General features: G+C 56.7%; 1 protein-coding gene across 1 annotated transcript in view; it reads left to right on the top strand.

Annotated features, from left to right (window-relative positions):
- The window catches only part of FBN3 (fibrillin 3), a 53501-nt gene that overhangs the window by 4505 nt on the left and 21484 nt on the right, over positions 1-27512 (top strand). The window contains exons 9-40 of the mRNA XM_055344357.1: positions 1943-2095; positions 2206-2391; positions 2767-2910; positions 2989-3108; positions 3206-3331; positions 4345-4467; positions 4589-4864; positions 5162-5215; positions 6672-6797; positions 6885-7010; positions 8364-8483; positions 8626-8763; positions 8905-8955; positions 9179-9304; positions 10390-10614; positions 10801-10926; positions 11297-11425; positions 12473-12598; positions 12876-13001; positions 13166-13288; positions 13440-13565; positions 14566-14691; positions 16015-16137; positions 16338-16460; positions 16879-17004; positions 17114-17236; positions 18038-18160; positions 18573-18734; positions 19680-19748; positions 20956-21081; positions 25366-25491; positions 25875-26024. Coding sequence (XP_055200332.1) covers positions 1943-2095; positions 2206-2391; positions 2767-2910; positions 2989-3108; positions 3206-3331; positions 4345-4467; positions 4589-4864; positions 5162-5215; positions 6672-6797; positions 6885-7010; positions 8364-8483; positions 8626-8763; positions 8905-8955; positions 9179-9304; positions 10390-10614; positions 10801-10926; positions 11297-11425; positions 12473-12598; positions 12876-13001; positions 13166-13288; positions 13440-13565; positions 14566-14691; positions 16015-16137; positions 16338-16460; positions 16879-17004; positions 17114-17236; positions 18038-18160; positions 18573-18734; positions 19680-19748; positions 20956-21081; positions 25366-25491; positions 25875-26024 — 4227 coding nt within the window. The remainder of the gene's footprint in view (positions 1-1942; positions 2096-2205; positions 2392-2766; positions 2911-2988; positions 3109-3205; positions 3332-4344; positions 4468-4588; positions 4865-5161; positions 5216-6671; positions 6798-6884; positions 7011-8363; positions 8484-8625; positions 8764-8904; positions 8956-9178; positions 9305-10389; positions 10615-10800; positions 10927-11296; positions 11426-12472; positions 12599-12875; positions 13002-13165; positions 13289-13439; positions 13566-14565; positions 14692-16014; positions 16138-16337; positions 16461-16878; positions 17005-17113; positions 17237-18037; positions 18161-18572; positions 18735-19679; positions 19749-20955; positions 21082-25365; positions 25492-25874; positions 26025-27512) is intronic.

Raw genomic sequence — 27512 nt, 5'->3', positions numbered from 1 at the left:
TGCCCATACCCAGGCCCTACCCAGACCCCCTGCCCAGCCAGGAGGAGGTGCTCAGGGCCATGCCTCCCCCTGGATGCCCACCCTCCTATAATCCCCCACACCCCACCCAGGAGGCAGAGGATCCCGGGCTCTCACTCCCTGCCCTGCTACGTTGATGAGCTCGTCATTAGACTCTAGCCGTGGCCAGTGGCTAACGGGGCAGGTCAGGAAAATGGACCCTTGTGGCGGGGGGTGGGCAGAGTCCTGGTTTGGGGAGGAGGGACGGGGCTTGGCAGTTCCCCAGCACCACCGGGGGGCCCCTCGGGCTGGGCCTCTACCAGGCAGGGCTGGGAATATTGTGTTTGGAGCTCTGCCAACGTGCTGTGGCCAACGCTGGGCCTTCTGTTCCTCCACCCTTGGGGGCCACCGTGACCAGCACGGAAGATACCTCAGGGCAAGTCCCCTGGAATAAGGGGGCCTCTCCCGGCTACCAAGCAGTGGAGCCTAGATGTGAACCAAAGTCAGGTTGCCCGAACATGGGCTCGGGATTCAGTCCTGGGTCCCAACTACTGCAAACCCTGTGGCCTCGGGCAAGAAGCATCTTAACGTCTCTGTGCCCCAACGTTTGCATCTATAAGTTGGGGATCGTGGCCATGCCTACTTCTTGGAGTCGTGGAGAGGATTAAGCACAATTTTGGAATGATTTGCCGGAGGCTGGACTCAGTGGACGCTCAGGACTCATTCACAAAGACAAGAGAGTGATGCGGTCGGGGTGCTTAGCAGGGCCTGATCACAGTGGGTGCTTTATAAGCAAAGGCCGCATCATTTTTGTTAGAATTCTTACATTCTGACTCCGTCTTGAGAGGCAAGGGGGCTCGGGGATCTGAGTTCCTGTCCCCTCTCCCTCTTTCGTCCCTGGGTGACCTTGAATGAATCTATCGACCTCTCCTCAAATGGGCAGGCCTGGCCACCGCGGAGGGCCTGGGATGGTGCTGGGGGTACAGAGCCCCAACCCCTACACGTGCACCTGGAGCCCCGGTGGCTCAGTTGGTTGAGCGCCCAATCGTGATTTCGGCTCGGGTTGTGGTCTCAGGGTCACGAGATCAAACCCCACGTGGGCTCCGCTCTGCTTGGGATTCTCTCTCTCCCCCTGCCCCTCCGCCTGCTTGTGCACGTGCTATGCTCTCTCAGAGAGAGAGAGAGAGAGAGAGATGTTTGCATGTTTTTTTCAGCCCGGGGCAGAGCAGGGCAGGGGCTGCTGTGAGGGGCCCTTCCAGCTGGTGGGAGAGGTTTCATCGTGGGCCACTGGCCAAGATTTGTGCGTTTTTAAGCTAAAAATACACTCTTTGAGCCTGAGAAATCTGATCACTGCATCAAGCTGTTAGATGCAAGAGCAGAGTGGGATGTGGAGGGGTGTCCGTGGTTCTTGTATCTGGGGAGCCTCTGCCTCAGTTCCCGGGGACTGTAGTCATCAATCCAGCCGTCTGCTCCTTGGCCCTCTCCTCAAATTCACAGCCTCTTAGGTGTCCCCAAATGCCCAGGGCTGGCAAATGGGGGCACATAGCTACAGATACTAGTGTCCTTGCTTGAGCGTCCAGCCTGATCTCCCACCAGGGCAGCCCCCAAAACCAAGGGGTCTTCCTAAGTGTGGTTGAATGCCCAGAGTGACAGGGAGCTTACTACCAATGCCAGCCATAAGTGTTGGAATGAGCCCAAATCTATCTCCTTGGTATCATTCTCCCTGAGAATGGGCCATGTCCCAGACATCGTGTGCTTCACTTTTTTTTTTTTTTTATCTTGGCAACATTCTTCCGAGGTGAGGTGAATGCTCTGAGCATTCGCATCCCAACGGATGGGGAAACTGAGGCACAGGGCGGCAAGGAATCCTGTCCTGCCGCCAGTGTTGGTGGAGCTGGGATTTGGACCCAGGTCTGGTAACTGATCCTTCCCCTCCCTGTCGCAGACCACCGGGCTGGCACCTGCTTCTCTACACTGATTGTGGGCCGCTGTGCTGGAGACCTCGCTGGCCATTACACTCAGAGGCAGTGCTGCTGTGACAGGGGCAGGTGCTGGGCGGCTGGCCCAGCCCCTGAGCCCTGTCCTCTGCGGGGCTCTGGTGAGTGGCCTGGGATTGCCCCTGCCCTCCTCTGCCCCCCAGAACTCCCTGTAGAGGAGGGGTCCTGGGGCATGACGGAGGGCCTGGCCTCAAACTCTGCTTCCTTGCAGATGAGTTCCAGCGACTGTGTGTGCAGGGGCTCCCGCTGCTGCCCCCCTCCTACCCTGGCCCCTTCCCTGGTCTCCCTGGCTTTGGGTCCAATGGTGTGGGTCCTGGCCCTGGGCCCGCTCGGCACAGCCCCCATGGCTCCAATGGGCGTGGTGTTCCCAGCCTGGGGATCGGCAATGCCCACATTGGTGAGGCCTGGGACTCGGAAGGAGGGATCCATGATCTGAGTGAGGGGGTCCAGGCCTCAGAGGGAGGGTCAGGGCTTTGGAGTGGGGGCCCTGGCCTGGGCAGCAGAGATGAAGGTACAGTGGTCTGGGGGTGGGACTAGATTTGGGATCTGGGTCTCAAAGTCAGGGATTGGGCCTCAGGTAGGGGTCTGGTGCTGGGGGGTGGAGGTCTCACCCCATCGTGAGGGTCTGGGCTTCTCTGGGCCCACAGTGGGGTCTCAGCCAATGAGAGGGCAGGACTCCAGGCTGAAGTGGGCAGGGTTCCAGCGTTAGAGTGGGAGTTGCAATGCAGAGGTAAGGCCTCCGCTCAGGTGCACCTGTTGTCCCTGCGCTCAGGCACAGCCACCTTGAACCAGACCATCGACATCTGCAGACACTTCACCAATCTGTGTCTCAACGGCCGCTGCCTGCCCACCCCTTCTAGCTACCGCTGCGAGTGTAACGCGGGCTACACTCAGGACGTTCGGGGGGAGTGCATCGGTGAGCAGGGCGGTGGGCGGGGCTGCGGGGGCCGCACCTGCACCTGCCGGGCGGGGGCTCAGGGTCCTCTGCCCACAGACGTGGACGAATGTGCCAGCAGTCCCTGCCACCACGGAGACTGCGTCAACACACCTGGCTCCTACCACTGCCGGTGCCACGACGGCTTCCAGGCGACGCCCGCCAAGCAGGAGTGCGTGGGTATGGCTGTGCATCCGAGAGGGGGAACGCTGGGCTGCCTGGCCGGGATCCGCGGCCTGAATCCCCCCGACCCACTGCCCTCGTCCCCCCGCTGCAGACGTGGACGAGTGCCTCGTGGGCAGCAGCCTCTGCCATCACGGCCGCTGTGCCAACACCGAGGGCAGCTTCCGGTGTGTCTGCAATGCGGGCTTCGAGCTCGGCCCCAGCGGCAAGAACTGTGTGGGTGAGTTGGGGGGGGCGTGCAGGGAGCCGGGGGGGTGCCCAGTCTGAGGGCCACCTTACCCGTCTCCGCTGCGGCATCACCCACCTCCCTCCCGAAGATGAAGCCTTTGCTCCTTCTCCTGAAGCCAGCCCACCTGCCTGAGATCTTCTGGGGCTTTGTTGGCAGGACTCACTCCTTCATTACCCCCCGAACCCCACCCCCCAAGTTCATGCCATGAATCCCAGCAAGAGCTGTCTGACCCGGGACCTAAGCCCGTCCTGGGAACTGTCACAAGACAGCGAGAGTGTGGCCGAGCGTGTAGGAGGATCAGGCCCGCGGGGGGTGGGGGGTGGGGGTGACCTCTCAGGCTCCCTGCGGGGTTTGGGGTCTTCCACCACATGACATGTGTGGACACCTCGCCCCTGTTGGTGGCTGAGGACTCCCCGACAGTGGCTGGAGGGCCACATCTTGTTTCCTTACTCCTCAGCCGATGGACATTTGGGCTGTTCCCACTTTTCGCGATTATGGAGAATCTCGCCATGGACATTCATGTACAGATTTTTATGTGCATCATTCATTCATTCATTTCTTTTTTTCTTTAAGATTTTATTTATTTATTCATGAGAGACACAGGCAGAGGGAGAAACAGGCTTCCCGCGGGGAGCCCGATGCGGAACTCGATCCCAGGACCCCGGGATCACGCCCTGAGCCTAAGGCAGATGCTCAACCGCTGAGCCAGCCAGATGCCCCTCATTCATTCATTCATTCATTCATTTCTTTTCCTCCTTTGGGTGCAGACCTTTTAGTGCAAAACTGATATTTGGATACTCATTTCTGCGCCCTACCTCTTCCTTTCAGTTAGACTATCTTCTTGCCAGCTGGTTTCCCCTTTTCTTTGTTTTAAATGGAGGTGGTCAGGCCCCCGGCCCCTCGCTCTGCTGCGCCCTGTAGAAGTGAGAGGGAGGGGCTGGTCTGCAGGCAGGGCTGGCCCAGCAAGGGACCAGAATGGGATCCAGCCTCTCCGGTGTCCCTAGATCACAACGAGTGTGCCACCACCACCATGTGCACCAACGGGGTGTGCATCAATGAGGATGGCAGCTTCACGTGTCTCTGCAAATCCGGCTTCCTGCTGGCACCCAGTGGCCGCTACTGCATGGGTGAGGCCAGAGGCTGGACAGGACGGGTGGGATGGAAGGGACGGTGATGGGCAGGGAGGGGAGGGGCGGGGGTGGTGGCGCTGGGACCTGTTGCACAGCCCCTGTGTCCTGCCGCACCCAGACATCGATGAGTGCCAGACTCCAGGCATCTGCGTGAACGGCCACTGCACCAACACCGAAGGCTCCTTTCGCTGCCACTGCCTGGGGGGGCTGGCCGTGGGCACGGACGGCCGAGTGTGCGTGGACACCCACGTGCGCAGCACCTGCTATGGAGCCCTGGAGCTGGGCTCCTGCGCCCGCCCCTTCCCTGGTGCGGTCACCAAATCCGAGTGCTGCTGTGCTAGCCCAGACCACGGATTTGGGGAGCCCTGCCAGCCGTGTCCTGCCAAGAACTCTGGTGAGCGTCCTGCTGCCTGGCCCTACCTGCCTTTTTTGTCCTGTACACCCTCCAGCTCATCACCCTGGGGGTGGGAAGGGACAGGGCTCTTGGCTCCCATGGGGTGGTAGGGGGGCATCTCTCTGCTGGTGACTCTCCTCAAGAAAGGACCGTGGAAAATCGCTCTCTGCACTGGGGGAGGGAGGGATCCTGGTCCTAGACTCTTGCTCAGCACCAAGGGGCCAGCCACGTCCTTGGGAGTGGCCGAGGCTCCGCAATGCCCACTGACTGCTCCTCTCCCTGTCCCTGCGCCCCCAGCCGAGTTCCAGATTCTGTGCAGCAGCGGTCTGGGCATCACCGCGGATGGTAGAGGTGAGTGGCAGCCTGTGTCAGGAGAGGGTTGCGGGGGCGCGGGGGGCGGGCACTGTGTCAGTTTGCTGAGGCTTCAACAACAGAAATGTGCTCTTCCGCAGCTCCGGAGGCTCGGAGTCTGTGATAAAGGTGTAGACAGGGTTGGTTTCTTCTGAGGCTGCGAGGGAGAAGCCATTCCTTGCTTCTCTTCCAGTTTCTGGTGGTGTTCCTCGGCTTGTAGAAGTGTCTCCCCGATTTCCGCCTCCATCGTTACGTGGGGCCCTCCCGGTGTGTACACGTGTGTGTACATCCAAATTTCCCCCCTTTACAAGTGTACAATTGTCATATTAGAATGGGTTGGGAGGCTCCCTGAATGACCTCGTTTTAACTGGATCAGCTCTGTAAAGACCCGATCTCCATGTGAGGTCACGTGGTTAGGACTTTAACATATGACTTTGGGGAGGACACCCTTCAACCCGTAGAGCTAGAGATGGTGGACGTGTAAAGCTGTGCTTTCTCCCACGCCCCGTTTCCCTCCCGAGCTGCGTTTTCGGCCCCACTCACTCTGCAACCTGTGTGATTCTTTTTTTTTTTTTTAATTTTTTTTTCTGTGATTCTTTTGATTCCCCCTGCCAGCCCCCAGCCCCCATGACCAGACAGTCCCTACCGTGGGATCCCTGGCTGGTCTCCTGTGGTCACCAGGTCTCGGCCCAAATTGCCTGATCTGTACAGTTGAAACTTGAAAGGAAAGGAAATTCCCCATGTGTGCATCTCCTCGTTTGTTGGCTGAACACACACACACACACACACACACACACACACACACACAATCAGCCTTTCTGCCTGAGTGGGAACAAAAGGACTTAGGATGCAGTTGATTTTCCACTGACTGCTGGGCCATCAGGGGAGGACAGATGTGGGCACGACCACGCCCTCACCCAGTTAAGGGCACAGGTTCTGGAGCCAGACGCCTGGGTTCCAATCCTGGTCCCACTGTTTACTGCTTGAATAACCTGGGGCAACTCACCCTCTCTGCTTCCGCTTCCTTGTCTGCGAAGTGGGGATCATAGAGGACCTGTTTCAGGGGTGTTAGAGGATCAGATGAGTAAAGATGGAATGTTAGCAATTACGATGGCTCTTTTTCTTACTGTGTTGCTGCTGTACCAATTTTTATTCCGTGGGCTCCAAACTGAGGGCAGTTTTGCAGCCACCCTCCCCATCCAGGTGCATTTGGCAATGTCTGGAGAAAAACTGAGAAGGGTACTGTTGGCGTCTGATGGGTAGAGGTCAGGGATGCTGCTCAGCATCCTACAGTACATAGGACGGACTCCACGGCAAAGGATGGCCCCAAAGGTCCACTGTGCCCAGATGGTGGGTTTAGAGGGAAATGGGGCAGGGTCTGGGCCTGAGCTCTGGCCCCAGGGGGCACCTGGCTTCTGGAGCCTCGGCAGCCCGCCTACACCCTCTCCTGCTGCAGACATCAACGAGTGTGCACTGGACCCCGACATCTGCACCCACGGCCTGTGCGAGAACCTGCGCGGCACCTACCGCTGTGTGTGCAGCCCGGGCTACGAGGCGGGAGCCGGCGGCAAGGAGTGTGTGGGTGAGCGTGCCCAGCGGAACCCCGGCAGGTGCACGGGCCGCTCCCGCTGCAGAGCCCTCACCCCCTTCTCCCACCCTCACCTTCTAGACGTGGACGAGTGTGCTCGCAATAGCCTCCTGTGTGACAACGGGTGGTGCCGGAACAGCCCGGGCAGCTACAGCTGCTCCTGCCCCCAGGGCTTCAGCTTCCGGCAGGACATGGAGACCTGCGAAGGTACAGGGTCCCACACACACACACACACACACGGGCGTGCACACAGACACACCTGTGCTGTCCCCGCACAGGCACACACACATTCCAGCACTTATGCATGCTGCACCCTGCGTACACACTTGCACTCTTAGACACATGCGTGCTGTGTGTGCACACACAGTGCATGTTACATGCACACACACACCCTTACACACTGCACGTGCTGTGTACTGCATGGGCAGACACTTGCGCATGTTGCGTGTGGTGTGTATGCTCATTCACACACACATTCACAGTCACAGACATAGATTTATTCACACTTGGTCTCACATGGTTGTGCACACTCACCAGCGTGTGCGCTCAAACCCACATGTACCCACATTCCCACACCCACTTATTCTTACACTTTACCCACTCATACTCCCAGCCACACACAGTCACACACTTACTCATGCATTCAGACCTTCAGCCATTCACGTGTGTGCATACGATCAGACACTCAGTTACACATATTGGTGCTCACTCAATACACACATACACCCCCATATTCACACTCCCGGACATGTCTATACGGTCACACACACACACAGGAGCACACCCTCAAAGAAATGTGTGTGCCTACATTCTCACATTTTCACACTTAAGCTCACAGCCACACACTTAGATGTGTATTCACACACCTGTGCCCTTGTGCCTGCACATCCATGGATACACGCACACACGTGTTCAGGCACGCACACACTTTGCAGCAACATCCTTGTTCCCCAACACTCAGGCACCCCTGCTCCCTCTGCATGACTCCACCTCTGCCCGGGCCTTTTGTCACCTCTCCCTCCCCTGACGGCCAAGGCTCTCCACAGCACCGTCCTCACGCCCACCGCTCCCTGCTCCTGAGCCACCTCTGTCCCCCATGTGTCCCTCTCAGGCCCTGTTCCAGTCAAGGCCCTGCAGCTGCCTGCCGCCCGCTCCCCGGCCACATCCAGGCTTCCATCTCCCTCGGCTTCCCTCCTGCCTCTCACTCTCACCCTCTCTCATACTGTGACCCCCTTGAGGGTCACTGCTCCCCACTGTGTCTGTGCCCCCCACATCGGCCACGTGTGCATGCTCACAGGATCCTGTGTGTCAGCGCGCTTGCTTGGGTGCCCAACACAACTCCGTGCAAGCACATGTGCGTGCCTATCTGCCCACTCCACTCCTATCCACCCGGCCCACGTGCACATGCCTTGCCTGGTCAAGTACACGCATGGATATATGTGTACACCTGTGTGCAACTTTTGCCACTGGACCCCAACAGCCCCTGGGGAGGAGGGGGCCCTGGTCAGCTGGGGCTCCCCCTCCCACAGCTCAGGACCCAGTGGGGGGCTGTCTTTGCAGACATCGACGAGTGCCTGTCCAACCCATGTGTAAATGGTGCGTGTCGGAACCTGGCCGGTTCCTATGCCTGTGAATGTGCCCCGGGCAGCCGGCTGGGGCCCTCCGGCACCATGTGTCTAGGTGAGAGGGCCCGAGTCCCACGGAGTGGCAGGGCCCCTGCTGCCCAGCCCTGCATCCCGCCCTGGGGAAGGCTGGGTCTCTGTGGGCCAGCGCGCACGTGGGGGCTGAAGGTGACACGGGTGACCCCCTCCCTCCCCTGCAGACAGCATCAAGGGCACGTGCTGGCTGAAGGTCCAGGATGGCCGCTGTGAAGCGAACCTGCCCGGAGCCTCCCTGCGGTCCGAGTGCTGTGCCACCCTCGGGGCTGCCTGGGGGAGCCCCTGCGAACGCTGCGAGCCCGGTAATGCCCTGGGAGCCCCCCGGTGAGCTCTGGGGGACCTCCCAGGCTTGGCCACTGCGGTTGCCTGGGCGCCCATTGAGAGGACGGGGGTCTGGACGGAGAGCGTGACTCCTGTGCCCACTCTGGTTCTCTCAACCCCAGATCCTGCCTGTGCCCGTGGCTTTGCCCGCATGACGGGGCTCACCTGTGAAGGTAACTCCCTGCCCCGCTCTGTGGTTCACTCCTCCCTGTGAGCTGCACGCGGACAGGTGCATGCCATGGGGGATGCCCGGGGTCCTGAAGTCTTTTGAGGTCGAGACAGAGATTCCCCCTCCCTGATACCCGGGTCATGCCGGAGACTCCCCGGCCTCTGGGGCTGGCACCGTTCCTTCCCGCCTCCCCAAGGACAACCATCTCCTTTTCTGACCCTGCCCAGATGTGAATGAATGCGAGGTCTTCCCCGGGGTCTGTCCCAATGGACACTGCCTCAACACGGCTGGCTCCTTCCGCTGTGAGTGCCCCGAGGGCCTGACGCTGGACACCACGGGCCGGCTGTGCGTGGGTGAGTCCGCGGGGCCACCTCGCCCTCCCTCCACTGCCCCTGCCCCAGTGCCTGGAGACCCCTCCTAGGGACAGAAGGGATTTGGGGAGACCTCTGCGACCCTCTCTACTTCTGCACTCATTTCTTGCTGACATGTCTCAAAAGAGGGCCTTGTTTGTTTTTGGGGTTCACCCTTTCACTTCGTTTTAATGAGGCTCGTTGCAAACAGTAAGAGCTTGTGAAACAGCATCTGCGACTTTTTTTTAAGATTTTTATTTATTTATTCATGAGAGACAGAGGGGGGGGGGCAGGCAGAGGGAGAAGCAGGCTCCATGCAGGGAGCCTGATGTGGGACTCGATCCCGGGTCTCCAGGATCAGGCCCTGGGCTGAAGGCGGCGCTAAACCGCTGAGCCACCCGGACTGCCCGCGTCTGTAACTTTTATTTATTCCTTCTCATTAAGTGGAGAGTGTTGACACGGGGCGGATCTGCTCACCGGGCACCCCTAGCATGCCCGGGAATCTCCCTCAGCATCTGGGGCTCCAACATTCCCTCCGAATGGCTCCCCCCTCAGGCTCAGAGATCTGAGATGTTTTTCCCGCTGGATGAGGGCTCCCTGGCTTTGCCACTGTTAACATCTTTTTAAAATTTTTTAAAGATTTTATTTATTTATTTATGTATTTATTCCTGAGAGACACACAGAGAGAGGCAGAGACACAGGCAGAGGGAGAAGCAGGCTCCATGCAGGGAGCCTGATGTGGGACTCGATCCCAGGACCCGGGGATCACACCCTGAGTGGAAGGCAGATGCTCAACCACTGAGCCACCCAGGTGCCCCGGCCATCAGGTTGTTCTGAGGGAGTCTTGATGTTACTTTGAAGATGAAGTGGGTTGAGGAGCTTAGAACGGCGCCTGGCACCTAGCAAGCACCTCAACAGGGCGAGTTATTGCCACTAAAATGTAACTGTTGGGTGACGTGAAGTGTCAGCACGAGGCAGTCACTCCCCTCGTTCTCCTTCCTGCTGGGGAGGGTGGTGCGGACAGATGCTGCCGAGGGAGACCACGGCAAGGTGGGAGGGGGCGACCCAATGACTGTCCCTCCGTGTAGACATGCGCCTGGAGCCGTGTTTCCTGCGTTGGGATGAGGACGAGTGTGGGGCCGCCCTGCCCGGCAAATACCGTATGGACGTTTGCTGCTGCTCGGTGGGGGCCGCCTGGGGGGCCGCGTGTGAGGCGTGCCCAGAGCCCGGGTCCCCCGCATTTGCCAGCCTGTGTCCCCGGGGGCTGGGCTTCGCCAGCCGGGACTTCCTGTCTGGCCGGCCCTTCTACAAAGGTGTGTTCGGGTGCTGGGAGCCTGGAGGCCGGGGAGAGGGCACAGCACAGCTGGGGCCCCGAGGCGGGGAGTGTGTCTGGGGGAGAGCGGAGGGTGTGCATGCAGTTCGAGGTGTGAAACCTGGGGAGCAGACCCAGGGACAGCGGACACGTTTGACCAACGGCGTTTTCTGCTCCTGCGCCACAGATGTCAATGAGTGCAAGGCGTTTCCCGGCCTCTGCGTGCATGGCACCTGCCGGAACACGGTGGGCAGCTTCCGCTGCTCCTGTGCGGGGGGCTTCGCCCCGGATACCCAGGGCAGGAACTGCACAGGTACGGGCCCGCCTCGACCTCTGGTTGGGAGGGCGCCTGCAGGGACGGGGGCTTCGAAGCAGACGTGGAGTCGAGACTTGTTCCGCGGGCCTGACTTGTCCTGCCTGCCAGCCGGCTGTGTGACCCAAGGCAGGTTGCCGCCCTCTTTGCCCCTTAGGGGACCCCTACCGTAAAAGGAGGGGCTGACAAAGGTGACCTCCAGGGAGGAAACTCCCTGCTCTTGTCTGGGGTGCAGTCACAGCATCTCCGCGCCCCCTGCCTCCCACCTCACCCCTGCCCCCTACCCCTGGCCCCTGGCTCACTTCGGCATCTCAGGCTCCTTCGCAGTGTCTATACATGTGGAGGCCGGCCCCTGCCCCTCTCTTCCCAGACATCGACGAGTGCCACATCTCCCCTGACCTCTGCGGCCAGGGCACCTGTGTCAACACCCCCGGCAGCTTTGAGTGCGAGTGTTTCCGTGGCTATGAGAGCGGCTTCATGCTGATGAAGAACTGCGTGGGTAGGTGACCGCAGGGCCATTGTGTGGGGGACCCCCCAGCAGGGTGATGCCTGATGGGTCTTGGGGCTGAGGGGAGGGGTGGTGGGGATGTTGCTTTGACGGACAGGGTTGGAGAGGCAGGTGTGGGGAGAAGCCGAGACCCAGCAAATCCGGGTGCTGTGGGGTGGTGTCCCCAAAGTCAGCTGGACGTCAGGTCTGTCCTGCAGAATTGAGGCCTAGGGACCAAGGTCTGGGTGAGTTCTCCCAGGGCAGGTGTAGTGGGAGAAGAAGAGAAAGGCCCTGGAGAGAGGAGCTCCCCTTCCTTCCTTCCTTCCTTCCTTCCTTCCTTCCTTCCTTCCTTCCTTCCTTCCTTTTTTCATTCAGCGAACATTTTGTGTCCCGTTATTGAGGGAACCGCCAAGAGCTCATTCATTAGCAGACGACCAGTCCCTCTGAGCTCATGACCTGATGGGGAGACAGGCGTTAGTAAGATTAATCCCCAGAGAAATGCAAAATGGTCACTGTGAGAAGCGCTTTGTGGAGGGGTGGCGTGTGATCCCCGGGGATGTCCTGCGCTGGGGGGCTTGAGGTTGTGGCTGAGGGACTGGGAGTCTATGTGGTGCAGAGGGGCTGGAAGATCAGGCTGAAGGGAGAACAGCAGGTGCAAAGGCCCTGGGGTGGGTCAGAGGGGTGGAAGGACGTGAAGGAGATGAGTTCGAAGAGGGTGTTGGGACAGCCTGCTCCCCACACTGATGCCTGGAGGCTGGACCTTGCCTTTCCCCTGTGTCCTACAGGGTTGCTTCTCAGGGGCTCCCTCAGTGACTCCAGGAGCGTCAGCCTGGTGGCCCTGATTCCCCTGAGAATTCCAGCTTCCTTCCTGGGTTCACTTGTCCCTGCTCCTTTCAGCTCAAGCTCTGCTCCTTAGGGTCATCTGAGCCCCAAGCCTCCAGGCTCTCATGGGTGGAGCCAGGGGGACAGGCCGGGGACCGCAAGGAGCAGCTTCCACACGAGCCACAGCACAGCCACCCCGGCCAGCGTCTTTACATCTGCTCTCTTCCACATGTCCAGACGTGGACGAGTGTGTGCGGGACCCGCTGCTGTGCCGGGGAGGTACCTGCATCAACGTGGAGGGGAGCTACAAGTGTCAGTGCCCTCCTGGGCATGCGCTGACGACCAAGGGCACTGCCTGTGAGGGTGAGTGTGCAACTGGTACACGAGTGTCAGGTGTGTGTGTCTGGGTGTGGATGTGTGTCCACCAAGGGTGAATGTGTGCATATAGGGTGCGTTTGTGAGTCTTGTGAGTGGGCAGAGGGATGTGAGTGTGTATTTGAGTGTCTGTGTGTTTGTGTGTGTGTGAATGCATTGGTGTGCATGTGTGTCCAAGTGTCTCAGGGACACGTAGATGGCAGAAGGATCCCTGTCACCCGCCTGCTCACACCCGCCCCCCACCATCCACATGCTCCCCCCACAGATGTCGATGAGTGCTCCCTGAGCGACAGCCTGTGTCCCCACGGCCACTGTGTCAACGTCATTGGGGCCTTCCAGTGCTCCTGCCATGCTGGCTTCCAGAGCACACCTGACCGCCAGGGCTGCATGGGTGAGCCCACACCCCCCTGCCACACACGGGGCCAGCCCGCCGTCCCCTAGTCCTGATGGGGGCCCCAGCCGCAGCGGCTCGTCCTCTCTGCCCCCATCAGCCCCATGCCTGGCCCGGCCCTGCCCCTCGACCCTGCTTCTCCACCTCTGCCCTGCCCCCCGCAGACATAAACGAATGCCGCTCTGGGAACGGTGGGTGTGACGTACACTGCACAAATACGGAGGGCAGCTACCGTTGTGGCTGCGGACACGGCTACTCTCTGATGCCCAACGGGAGGGCGTGTGCAGGTGTGTGGGATGGGGGAACCAACTTCACCTGGCCCAGGTGAAGCCAGCCAGACCTAGGACAGGCCACTGACCCTGTGGCAGGGTCCCTGGGGCTCCCCCTCTGTCCCTGCCTGCTTACAGCCCAGTCCCCTCCTCTGGCCCCCACCCCCAGACGTGGATGAGTGTGCGGAGAACCCAGACATCTGCGATGGGGGCCAGTGTGCCAACGTGCCAGGGGGTCACCACTGCCTATGCTATGATGGCTTCATGGCCACGCCGGACTCAAGGACATGCGTTGGTGAGGAGCCGGGACTGTGGGGTGGGGGTGACAGCATCTGAACTCACACGACAGACCTTCTGCAAGGAGACACATGGGCAAGACAGACACCAAGCTCCTTCCCTGTCACACGTGGGCAAGGGAGACCGGCTTTGCAGCAGTGCAGCAGTCCACCCATGGCCGCCAGTGCCCTGAACGGACCGCCATGTGCCAGAGTCTGTGGGGTCTGATTCTTAGCAGCAGATGCCCTGAACCTTGTTCTTTAAGCACGTCCACCCAACGCTCACCGTGTACCTGATGCACACACAGGTTCACACCCTGCTCCCAGGGCTACATGTTAAGATTGCTGCACACCGAGGTGTTTTCTGCATAAGAGGCTGAGCAAGACGGGAAGGGCACTCTGGACTGTGTTACCTGAGCCCTGCTTGGGGACCCTGGGATGTTCAGGCCATGGTCACTGTCCTGTTCTGGCTGCAGGGCGTCACGAGGCCCAGGGAGCAGATGTGTGCTGGGTGCCGCATCAGGGCAGAGCTGGGGCCAGAGTGGGGAAGTTCGAGGAAGTAGAAGTGTGACTCCCAAAAGACGTATCCAACTCCAGAGCAGCTTAGCCTTCTGGACCGCAGGAGTCTGAGGGAGTGCTTCAGCGCCTCAGATCAGATCAAATAGGGAACTGCTTTATCTCTCCATCCCCTTCTTACAGATCCACATTGGCATAAAGGCTCAGATAAGGTCTGTAAGAGAAAAACCTGGCTAGCTTCGCTTAGCTCCGTGTGCTCTAAATGCATTCAGCTTCAACATCCTTTTGGGAACACATGCCTGATACATACCACAGAATATGGGCTGTGAAATGTTGACTTGATGCTCCTGGTCGCCCAGTGGTGGAACCAGAAGGAGCTTCCCCGTGTCCTGGAGTTGGGCAAAGAGAGCCTCAACACGGGGGGCCTGCACTGCAGGGCCGAGAGCCATGCTCGCTTGCACATCTCCTCCACCCTCACTTGCTCCCTCCCCTGTCATCCCACAGATGTGAATGAGTGTGACCTGAACCCCCACATTTGCCTCCACGGGGACTGTGAGAATACAAAAGGTTCCTTTGTGTGCCACTGCCAGCGGGGTTACATCATCAGGAAGGGGGCCACAGGCTGCTCCGGTGAGCTGGCGGTCGGCGGCGTGGTGCTGGTGCAGGGGGCTCCGAGGAGCCAACTCAGGGGTCTTGGGGGCCGCCCCATCCCTCAGGGCTGAGCACAGCCAGACCTCATTCTTCCAGATGTCCACAGGTGGGGTCTTGTGTTAAAGCAGGAACAGGACCCAGTCACGTGCCACTGGGGCTCCTCTCAGCACACAGCTCTGCAGAGAGACCTCTGCACCCCGAGGCGTCCACGGCAGTGTCCCCAAAACATGCCAAGCTGATGGCTTTAAGTGATACGGGCTGAACATTTCAGCAGTCGTCGGTTAGGGTTCCTAGGGCTGCCATAACAAATTCCTCCCAGCCTGGCGGCTCACAACTGCAGAAATGTATTTCCTCTCCAGAGCGGTCTGGAGGCCAGAAATCTGCAATCAGGGTGTGTGGGCAGGATGGGTTCCCTCCCGGGGGCTCAGAGTGGGAATCTGTCCTTCGGCCTTCTGGTGACAGGGCCATCAGTCCTCCATATTTCTTGGCTTGTAAATGTGTCACTCCACTCTGTCCTCACATGGGTTCTGGGTCCCAATACCTGTCTTACAAGGATGCCAGCCATTGGATTAGGGCCACCATAGTCCAGGAAGCTCCTGTCCTAACTTGGTTTACATCCACAAAGACCTATTTCCAAATAAGGTGCTCTTCGCAGGTTCCAGGAATTAGGGCTGGAGCATGACCTTTTTGGAGGATGCAAATATACAGTTAGGCAGTTTATTTTAATGGGTGTGAGAGTCATACGTCACAAGACAGCTTCAGATCCATGACTTTTTAGAGACTGTCATTGACGTAAGATTAGCTTGTAAAATAACATTTGGGCGAGTAACAGTGGAAGTGGTGTGAAGAAATGCATAGTACCCAGTAGCTCACTTAGGCGGTGGGTGGACACTGCAGAGGGTTTAAGGGTGAAGCCGACTTCAGACTCGCCTGAGGATCAGAAACTCAGGTTTAGGAGAAATCCCACTTTTCAGAGCGAGGGCATATGCATTAGGACGGTTATGCTTAAGGTCTACCCTGAGCCTCTCCTGCTGCTATCTCAGACCACTTCAGAGGGCTGCTGGGAGTCATGCCTTTTGGGGTTGGGGGTGGGGGTTTTCTCCTGGGCCCTGGGTGAAGGTGGAAGCTACTGGAGTGGTGGGGGGGGCTTTCTGGGCCAGCCCTCCCCCAGGAGGCTATACTATCTCCCCACTCTACTCCTGGGGCCCCATCTCTGCTAGGCTCCAGCCTTGAGGGGGTGCTGTGTCTGCCTTCCCTCTCCTGGTCCCAACCCTTCTTGCGACCGGGGTCCTCTCCTTGCAGACGTGGATGAGTGTGAGCTTGAGGGACACAGCTGTGACAGTCACGCTTCCTGCCTCAACGTCCCTGGGAGTTTCAGCTGCAGGTGCCAGCCAGGCTGGGTGGGGGATGGCTTCGCATGCCACGGTGAGTGCCTGGGGGCAGGCGGCCTGGGCAGAGCAGCTGAGGTAGGTCGGGAGCAGGTGGGGGGCAGGGTGGGGGTGGCCGGGCCCAGGGGTGTCTGCGGGGGGCGGGGTGGGTGCCGGTCAGGGCCGAGATCGGAGGGTCTGCCTCCCTGCAGCCCCCCAATGCACACACCTGGGGGCTCCGGGCTCCGTGTCCTACAGACCTGGATGAGTGTGCCTTCTGGGAGCATGGGTGCAGCTTGAGAGCCGACTGTCTGAACGTTCCCGGCTCCTACCGCTGCGTCTGCCGCCAGGGCTTCATGGGGGACGGCTTCTCCTGTGAAGGTGAGAGCAGGAGGGCCCGAGAGGGACACCCCGGGGGCTGGATTCCGAGGTGGTAATGGTGGTCAGCTGGCTTCCCGACTCGCCCTGATCCAGCCCACACACCACACCCTGGGGTGCTGGAGAGGACGCACTTCTGGCCCGCAGGGCCACAGGCCAGGCCCAGAGCCTGGGGGCAGGCTTCTCCCCTGGGCTCTGGAGTTGGGGAGCAGGAACGCTTGCTTGCTTCCCGGAGGCCCTCCACCCGGGGCCTGAGTCACCAGGTCCCTGTCTACCCGAGTCGGGGTCTGAGTTGCCAGCGCTGCTTGCCCACTCCCTGGAGCCCTGGGTGGCCACGAAGTGTTTGGGGCCCCCCCCCGCCCACCTTGCGCGGGTCCTGGCCAGTGGGGCCCCCAGCCCCCTGCCTCTTGGGGTCCCGCAGACAGGGACGAATGTGCTGAGGATGTGGACCTCTGCGAGAATGGGCAGTGCCTCAATGCCCCCGGCGGGTACCGCTGTGAGTGTGAGATGGGCTTCGGCCCCACGGAGGACCACCGCGCCTGCCAGGGTGAGGCCCGGGGCTGCGGGGCTGGGGGACGCCGCAGGTGGGTCCCGGGGTGGGGGGCGCGGCAGGAGCAGGCGGCCGGGCAAGGTGGGCTGACTTGGGGTCCCCACAGATGTGGACGAGTGTGTTCTCGGGAACCTCTGTGTGTTCGGGAGCTGCGAGAACCTGCCTGGGATGTTCCGCTGCGTCTGCAGTGGGGGCTACGAGCTGGACCGCGGCGGCGGCAACTGCACGGGTGTGTGGGCAGGGCGATGGGTGCGGGAGGGCCCCAGGCTCGCGGCCCCCTGCCCTTGGACCTCTTCCCGAATGCCCCATTCCAGGGGGTGGGGCTTGTCTGACCCCCCACCTCCAGCCGCACCCCTATTGATCCCTGTTCCCCTCAACCTCCGCTCTTATCGTCTATCGTCTCCTGAATAAATGTGGTGAATGAACGCAGCTGTGCTCCCTCCAGTACGATCGTCAAAATGACCTACTTATGTATTTAAAATGGGGGTCAGAAAAAAATAAAAATAAAAATAAAATGGGGTCTGCAAACTCTTCCAGCAAAGCACCAGATAGAAAATATAGGGCCTTCCAGCCTCACAGTCTACTGTACACAAGTGCCTTGTAGCCTGGAAGCAGACACAGGCAGTATGTAAATAAGCGGGTGTGGATGTGTGCCAATAAAACTTTATTTACACAAACAGGCAGGGGGCCAGATTTGGCCCACAGATAAGAGTCTGCCAACCAACCCCTGGTTTGAAAGCACGACCTAAATGTTGGCTTTGTGTGATAGCTGCGTGGAACCCAGGGCCCGGGAAACTTTCAAGGGGCAGACGTCCATGCCAAGTGGAACAGAGCCCGGAGGAAATGGGGTTGGTCAGGGCAGGGTCGCCCCTAAAGGCTGCTGCCCCCTTGGGTGTCTTCCCAGGGGAGGATATGGCCTCACCCCAGGCCCCACATCCAACCTTGAGGGCTTCAGCTTTCCAGGAAGAAGGCGGGAGGGAAGTGGGTCAAGGGAAGGCTCCCCACTGATGGCGCCCCCCCAATTCCACAGATGTCAACGAGTGTGCAGACCCCGTGAACTGCATCAATGGCCTGTGTGTCAACACCCCCGGCAGCTACCTCTGCAACTGCCCCCAGGATTTTGAGCTGAACCCCAGTGGGGTGGGCTGTGTGGGTGAGTAAGCCTCGGCACCAGCCGGGGTTCTGATGGCAGGTGATGGGCGGAGCTGTGGCCTGTTCACAGTCACCTGTTCCTGACAAACAGGACACGCGCTGGTCCCTGGTCAGAGCCGCTGAGCCTGTTGCCTGTTGGGACACTGTGCTCAGTGCTCTTGCACACCCTACGACTCTCGGGGTGCACACGCACAGCTCCCCTCCCTGTCCGTTTCCCCAGACGCACCCTTCTGTCTCTAGGCTACACACACAGACACACACAGTCCCATGTGTACACAGATGCATGTGTACACAGTTTCAGACGTGCACACGGCCGCACACACAGTTACCCCCACAGTTACACACGCAGGTGCAAACACACATGTACCATTTCTCTCCTGCCACTTGCTAACTGCCCCTTTTTGCCTGCTCAGACACCCGGGTCGGGAACTGTTTCCTGGACACGCATGACCGAGGGGACGGCGGCATTTCCTGCACTGCTGAGATCGGGGTTGGCATCACCCGAGCATCCTGCTGTTGCTCTCTGGGGCGTGCTTGGGGCAACCCCTGTGAACTGTGCCCGATGGCCAACACCAGTGAGTCCCTGGGTGGGTGGGTGGGGACACAGGTGAGCACTCCCCAGGACTCGGGGAGTCGTCTTTGCTATGGGAGGGAGCCTGAGAACCAGAGAGGGAGAGGGGGTGCCCTGGGTCACACAGCATATTCTTGGCAGTTCATTGGCTGTGCCTGAGGGTCTCTTTCTGCCATCCCTTCCTGCACATTCTCGGTGTGTTCCGATCACTCCCTTCCTCAGTCAGTCAGCAAACACTGAGTTCCTCTGTGCCCTTTGCAAGGGGCTGGGGGCCCAGAAAAGGATGAACCACAGCCCTGCACACTGCCTCTCACCCATAAACCAGTGGTCCCTGGACTGTGGGAGAAGAGTGGTCCTAAGGGTTTGTTTGAGGCTCAGTGATGGCCGTGGAGGGAAAGGGGGTAAGGGAAGCCTTCCGGGGACAAAGGGCTTGAATGAGGTTTTGAAGGATGAGTAGGAGTTTTCCAGGCAGAGCAAGGGGATGGTTGTGCGATTCCAGTGGGAATAGCATGTGCAAAGGCTTCAGGTTCACACACCTGTCACCTATCCAGGTGTGTGTGTCTTTGTGGGTGTGTGAAGTCCAGGGGCTTTCTTTCAATGGGGGAAATTGGCAGTCACACTGGTCTGGTTTGAGGATAGAAGAAATTGCCCCCCTCAACCCCCAACTACTAGCACACAGTCCATCTATTCACATGTTGAATGTGAACATGTTTACTCGCACGTGCGCACGCACGCACACACGCACACGCACACACTGCCCCCTCCTCCCAGATTGGCCAAGGTCTCTTGGCCCCAAGAGGCTGAGGAGGTAAGGGGATGTGGTTGGTGTGGTAGAGGGATGCAGGGCCCATCCTGGAGCCTTTTTAGGGGACCTCGACCCACCTGCCTCCCCTGGGCTTTACCTAAATGCCCCTCCCCGGCCCCTCAGAAGAGCCTGTTTCCCTTGCAGCCGAGTACAGAACCTTGTGCCCGGGTGGCGAGGGCTTCCGGCCCAACCCCATCACTGTCATCCTGGAAGGTGAGTTCCTGGCAGGCGATCCACCTGCGTACCCACTGGTTGAGCTTTCTCTCATCCCTGCCTCACCAAAGCGCAGTTGCGGGGGGCTCACATCTTCCTGCCCAGAGGCCAGGCAGTGAGACCAAACTGTTCTTAGTTTGTGGTGAATTTTTTGTTTTTTTCTTTCATCCACCTCTTCTTCCATCTGTTGGTTTGTTGATCCATCCTTCCATGAATCCCCCATCCACCCGTCTATCCATTCATCACTCATCCATCCACCCACTCATCCATCCATTTGTCCACCATCCCCCATCCACCCTTCTTTCCCTCCATCCATCCACACACATAATTCCCTCCATCTGTTTGTCCATCCATCCATCCATTCCCCACTCATCCCACTCATAGGTCTTCCATCCTTTATTCCTTCCTCCTTCCCTTCCTTTCTCCCTCTACCCTCCCTCTCTCCCTTCCTGTATTCCATGCATACATACATTCATCCATCCACTCATCTACCCATCCATCTGTTCATCCATCTACTCCCCTATCCGTCCATCCATCCATCCTTTTTTAAAAGTAAGCTTTATGGGATCCCTGGGTGGCGCAGTGGTTTGGTGCCTGTCTTTGGCCCGGGGCGCGGTCCTGGAGACCCGGGATCGAATCCCACATCAGGCTCCCTGCATGGAGCCTGCTTCTCCCTCTGCCTGTGTCTCTGCCTCTCTCTCTCTCTCTCTCTCTCTCTCTCTCTCTCTCTCTCTCTCTCTGTGACTGTCATAAATAAATAAAAAATTAAAAAAAATAAAAGTAAGCTTTATGCCCAAGTGGGGCTTGAAATCATGGCCGCTGAGATCAAGCGTCAGTGCTCTACCATCTGAGCCAGCCAGGTGCCCCTCATCCCTCCATCCTTTTAGGTACAGAGAGTAGTAAGATTGGAGAATCCATCCAGAGGGAACTATGTGATGGATGGATAGATAGATGCATGGATGGGAGGATGGACTAGAAAATTAAGAGAAAGGGGATGAATTCAGGGTGACACTGGCCCCAAAGAGTCTAGGTACAGCCTTCAAGGTGGGCCCTCCTGAACCCTCCAGATAGCCAACAGCTCTCAGGTATTCTCGACGAAGCAGGACTGGCCCCTCCGGGACCCTGGAGAGCTCAAGGCAGTGTCCGTGTTCCCAGAGTCCTCTGCTGGGGCTTTGTTTCTAAGCACAGCTTCCTCACTTCCTGGCAGACATTGATGAGTGCCAGGAGCTGCCCGGGCTGTGCCAGGGGGGCGACTGTGGCAACACTTTTGGCAGCTTCCAATGCGCATGCCCCCCCGGATACCACCTCAATGGGGACACCCGCACCTGTGAGGGTGAGTATGTACCTGGCCCATCCCCCCTGCCTTCTTCCCTAGTCGCACCTCTTCCTCAGGTACTGGGGCCTGACATGCCCCTAGGGGCCAACCCATCTGCTTTGCTGTGGGGGGTGAGCAGAGGGTGCATCAGAAGGGCAGAGAAGGCTTCTCTGGCTGCCCTCTGCTCTACTACCTCGCTCTGACTTCCTCCCCACTCAGAAATGGCCTGGCTTTGCTAGAGAAGCCACGTTCTCCCTCCTTTGGGCAAATGCTGCTCGAGGCCCCATGCTGGGAGTGGGAAGGGACAGACACAGCGGGAATAGCCACACCGTTCCTTCAGGCAGCGCTTCACGTGCCTCCTTCCTGCTCTCCTTTGTGCATCGTGGTTACAACCAACAAGTTCCTGGTGTCTGTGACTGTCACCACTGCACCAAGCACCTTCCGTTCTCATCTGTTCATTCACCACAACAGCCCCATGAGGGACCTGTTCCTTTTATGAACCGGTTTTTCAGATGCAGACTAAGGCTCAGGGAGATTAAGTGACTTGTCTAGAGGCACCAGGTAGTAAGTGAGGGAAACCCTGCCATTCTGGTCCTTGAGTCTGAGCTCTTCCAATGCACTATACCAAGTCCGTCTGTCCACCCGTCCATCCATCGACATCCATCCATCCATCCATCCATCCATCCATTCCTCTATCCATCCATCCACCTAGTCATCCTCCATTGACCTAGTCATCCATTCTTCCAGCTATCCACCCATCCACCTATCCATCCATCCATCCATCTACCACCTATTCATCCATCCTTCCCTCTGTCCATCCATCCATCCATCACCTATTCATCCATCCATCCATCCATCCACCTAGTCATCCATCTACCTAGTCATCCATCCACCTATCCATCCTTTCATCCATCCATTCATCCATCCATCCATCCATCCACCTAGTCATCCATCCACCTATCCGTCCATTCATCCATCCATCCATCCATCCATCCATCCATCCATCCATCCATCCATCCACCTAGTCATCCATCCACCTATCCATCCATTCATCCATCCATCCATCCACCCACCTAGTCATCCATCCTTCTGTCCACCCATCCACCTATCCATCCATCCATCCATTCATCCATCCACCAATTCAATCTCTCTCCCCCTTTCAACATTGTTAATTGAACACCTATATGCAGCCAGACACTGACACTGACACACAAGGACAGAATATCTTTTCCTTGGAGCAGCACTATTTAGAAACTCAAGGAAATGGGGAAGGAAGAGAAAGGGATCTCAGATCAAAACACCGATTTCTGTTGTACGCGGAGGTGGAAGCAGTCGCACCAGAATCAGAACACAAATACTTGAAAGATACTTGAAAAATTCCTCTCTACCTCCCCCACCTCTTAGGATATCAAGGGAGAAAGAGCAGGTCCTATCAATAAATACAGATCACAGGGTAGGGAGACTTCAACCTGAATGTTGACCTTGGATGAGCAGCCTTTCGGGGCCAGCGGTGCTCTTGAGGGCTGCAGTCCTATCAGCCCTTCCCAGCAGTCACTCTGGGGATGGGACTTGTGCAGTAGCACAGGACCCTGTTCTCCAAAGGGCTTACCTGTGCCTCAATGTTTTGCTGTTACCATCTTGAAACTCTTCACGTATCTTGAATAAGGAAGCCCCAGTCTTCATTGGCACTGGGCAAATTCTGTAGTGGTCGTGATCCTTGTTGAATGGTTTGTTTCACTGCTGGAATCGCTGGGTTGTGTGGCTATTTCTTGACTGTTCTATTTTGTTTGAGGAACTGTCAAACTGTTTTCTGCAGTAGCTACAGCACTTTATGTGCTCACGAGTGGTGTTCAAGGGTCCCAGTTTCTCCACATCCTCATCAACAATGGTATTTTCCGTTGCTCAAAGTTATACTGTCTCGTGGGTGTGAGGTGGCATCTCATTAGGGTTTGATCTGCACTTCCCTGATGACTCATGACTAGTGAACATCTTTTCACGTGCTCATTGGTCATTTGTATGTCACTGGAGTAGTGTCCGTTCACGTCTTCTGCCCATTTTTAAATGGGGATGTTTGTCTTTTTGTTGTTGATTTGTGAAAGCTCTTTATATATTCTGGATACAAGACCCTTATCAGACTGTGATAGTGCCTCCCATTCCTGTCACTTTCTTGATAGTGGTCTTTGATGCCCAACAGGTTTTAGTTCTGATAAAGACCTTTTTTTTTTCTTCCATAGCTGCGCCCTTGGTGTCATCTAGAATCCATTGCCAAATACAGGATCATTAACATTTACCCCTATGCCTTTTTCTAAAAATGTTATCATTTCAGCTCTTACATTTAGGTTTTCTATTTATTGTGAGTTACTGTTTGTGTAGGGTGTCACGGAGGGATCCAGCTTAATCCCTTTGCCTGTGGACATCCAGTTGTCCCTGCACCATTTGGTGAAGAGACTCTTCTTTCCCCATTGACTGGTCTTGGCTCCCGTGCCAAAGCTCATGTGACATATGGTTTATTTCTGGACTCTCAATTATATTCCATTGATTTATATGTCTACCCTGCTGCTAGCACCCCACTGTCCCGATTACTGGAGCATTGTACACTTCAAAATTGGGAAGTGTGAGCACTCCGACGTTGTTTTTCCTTTTCCAAGATGGTTTTAGGTAAGCAGGTTCCCTTGCAATCCCATATGAATTTAGGATCAGTTTTTCCACTTCTCTGGTTTTCTTTAATTTTTTTTTTGCAGTTATGTTTTATAGTTTTTGGTATTCAACTCCTGCACTTCTTTGGCTAAATTTCTTCCTGAGCATTTAATTTTTTGGATGCTATTATAAGCACAATTTTTTAAAAAAGATTTTATTTATTTATTCATGAGAGACACAGGGGGAGAGAGACAGAGACAGAGACACAGGCAGAGGGAGAAGCAGGCTCCATGCAGGGAGCCTGATGTGGGACTCGATCCCGCATCTCTAGGATCACGCCCTGAGCTAAAGGCAGGCACTAAGCCGCTGAGCCAGTGGGGCTGTCCTAAGCACAATTTTTTAAAGTTTCTTTTTGATGGCTCACTGGCAGGATACAGGAATACAGCTGATATTTGTATGTTGGTCTTATATGCTGCAACTATGCTGACCTCACTTATTAATTGGCTCTAACAGTTTTGGTTTTGTGGATTCCTTTGTTTTTTTTAAGATTTTATTTTTTTAAATTTATTTTTATTTATTTATGATAGACATAGAGAGAGAGGCAGAGACACAGGCAGAGGAGAGGGAGAAGCAGGCTCCATGCCGGAAGCCCGACGCAGGACTCGATCCCGGGACTCCAGGATCGCGCCCTGGGCCAAAGGCAGGCGCGAAACGGTTAAGCCACCCAGGGATCCCCCTAAGATTTTATCTTTAAGTCATCTCTACACCCCGCATGGGGCTCGAACTCACAACCCCGAGATCAAGAGTTATGTGCTCTACCGACTGAGCCAGCCAGGCGCCCCTTTGTCTTGTGCATCCTTTAGGAAACCTCCCATATCAGATTCCACGGTTGTTTTAAGTTCCTGACTGGAGTCCAGAGTTCTGCAAAAGTTGATTTTTGTCAGTTTTTGCCAGCTCAGTAGTTTTTGTGGAGGAATGGAGGCTGGCGTTCCTTACCTTGCCATTTTTGGTGATGCTGCTCCCAGCACGCTAATATCCCACCACCTGTTTTTGTACAGCCCACGGGCTAAGAATGCTTTTTACATTTTTTAAATGATTGAAGAAAATCAAAAGAAGAAGAAGATTTTTGCAATATGTGAAAAATACATGAACTTCACATTTCCTGTCACCTCACATTAGGAACCACATGGCTGCCCCACTCCTGGTGATAATGTAATTGACTCATGGGCTGAGGTCATGTTTTTTTCTTTTTTTTTTTTAACTATAAATTTTTTTTATTTGTTTATGATAGTTACACAGAGAGAGAGAGAGAGGCAGAGACACAGGCAGAGGGAGAAGCAGGCTCCATGCACCGGGAGCCCGACGTGGGATTCGGTCCCGGGTCTCCAGGATCGCGCCCTGGGCCAAAGGCAGGCGCCAAACCGCTGCGCCACCCAGGGATCCCATGTTTTTTTCTTAATAGAAGTGAGATCATAGTAAATTTTCCCCCCACTTAGCTCCACGTCAGATCTTTCCATGCCACTGAGATGCCTGCATATTTTTAAAATTTTATTTATTTATTCATGGGAGACACAGAGAGGCAGAGACACAGGCAGAGGGAGAAGCAGGCTCCCCGCAGGGAGTTATCCAGACAACTCCTGGATGCTGCCCCTCCCTCCCCTGTAGACATCGACGAATGCTCTGCACACTCGGGCATCTGTGGCCCTGGTACCTGCTACAACACCCTGGGGAACTACACCTGTGTCTGCCCTGCAGAGTACCTGCAAGTCAACGGTGGCAACAACTGCATGGGTATGAAGTGTGGTGACTGGGGAGACAGACAGTTGTGGAAAAGCACTTGGGTGTGGAAGGGACTTCTAGGGGTCTTCATGCCTTGGAAGAGTGTGGAGGGGTGTGTTTAGGGGAGTAGAGAGAGGGAGGGTATATGTATTTGAGTTGCTGGTCAGAGTAGAGAACAAGATGCAGGACTCGGGGACTCAGGGCTGCCATGAATGGTTGTTCAGGTTGTGCACTGCCCAACAAAAACTTGAATGTAAATGGCACCCCATGTGTCTTGGGACAGAATCATCAAGCCAATTATTTTCAAGTGGTTACATGAATGAGTTCCCATCCATCTGGCTCTCTCTTCCTCTGGCTATCTTTTATCCTCCCTCTTCTTCCTAACCCAACTGCAGACATGAGGAAGAGCATCTGCTTCCGGCACTATAATGGCACGTGTCGGAATGAGCTGGCCTTTAACGTGACCCGGAAGATGTGCTGCTGCTCGTACAACATCGGCCAGGCCTGGAACAGACCCTGCGAGGCCTGTCCCACCCCTGCCAGCTGTGAGTGCCCCCCCCCCCCCAAAAAACCTTCTTTCCAGCTTGGTCCTTTTTAGTGCAAAATTTAAGGAGGCACACCCTGCTCAGGGCACCCAGATGAGCTCTCATCCTACATTGCTCTGGTGAGGGCTGAGGGGTTGAAGTTATGTCCTCGTCGATGTATAGAAATCATCACTCTTGGGGTGGGCAAAGCTCCCTTTCTTCTATTTTTTGGATTTGGGGAATTCAAAGTGGGTCAGCGAAGCTTGTATTTGTGGTAAAGATCTTTGAAGACTCGGATTATTTTGGGGTGGGGGCAGGGTCAGTGAGTGCCTGGGGCCAGGAAGGAAAGCAAAACTGGTCAGAGGAACCAGGGGCCCCATGAGCAGGGGAAGGGGCAGACTCAGGAAGCTCTGGGGAGGACTGCTAAAGTGTTGGTTGGGATGAAGAAGGGGTTCCGGGCAGGGAACAGCATGAGCAAAGGCCTGGAGGCAGCACTGAGCCCCAGACCAGGCTAGGAACGGGCATGAGAGCCAACAGAATGATCTAGCAGCCAGCCCAGGCATCAGAAAGAGCCGAAAGAGTAGGGCAGTGATAGAAAGTGGACAAGGAAGGGGTTATGGTAGTAGTGCTGTGGGTTGGATGTGTCCCCCAAGATTTGTATGTTAAAGCCCTGATCCCCAGTGTGGCAGAGCTAGGAGGTGAGGCCTGGCAGAGGGGATGAGGTCCTGAGGTCCAGACACCCAATTCGGTTTGCACACCGAATCTGCCAGCGCCTGGGTCTTAGACTCCCAGGCCCCGGAACTGTGAGAAATATGGGTCTGCTGTTTAAGCCCCACCCCACCCCCACCCCCACCCTGGTCTGTGGCATTCTGTTATAGCGCCCGAGCTGGCTAGGACAGTTTGTTTCCTAGGGCTGCAGCAACAAATGACACAAACTTGGTGGCTTTTTAACCCCAGAAATTAATTTTCTCCCAGTTCTGAAGACTAGAAGTCAGAAGCCAAAGGGTCAGCAGGGCCATGCTCCATCCAGAGTCTCTAGCTTAGAATCAGTCTTTGCATCTTCCAGCTTCTGGTTAGCTCTGAGCCATCTTTGTGTTCCCCAACTTGCAGCTCTGTCCCTAATCTCTGCCTTCATCTTCCCATGGGGGGAAGTGTCTGCATGTCTCTTCTTTTCTTAAAGGACACTGGTCATTGCACTCAGGGCCCACCCTAATCCAGGATGACCTCGTCTTTTCTTGATGACGTCTGCCAAGATCCTATTTACCCCAAACGGTCACACTCGGTGGTTCTGGGTGGACCCCAGCTTAGGGGGTGGTGAGCGTCCATCCGGTGCAGGACGATGGAGCAGGGATCGCTGTTGGGCTTTTCTGGGGGAACAGGTGAGCCTGTTCTGGGTTCTAGGAAACAGAACTGGACAGACTGAAGCTTGGGCAGGCTGGGAGGAAGCCACAAACCTCCAACTCTGGTCAGGAGATTGTCGGGACAGATCGCATGTCACCCTTGGGTTGG

Source organism: Nyctereutes procyonoides, unplaced genomic scaffold (genome assembly GCF_905146905.1).
Source record: "Nyctereutes procyonoides isolate TBG_1078 unplaced genomic scaffold, NYPRO_anot_genome, whole genome shotgun sequence".
NCBI classification, from domain to species: Eukaryota; Metazoa; Chordata; class Mammalia; order Carnivora; family Canidae; genus Nyctereutes; species Nyctereutes procyonoides.
The sequence above is the reverse complement of the archived record's forward strand: the minus strand, read 5'-3'. Positions and strand labels throughout refer to the sequence as shown.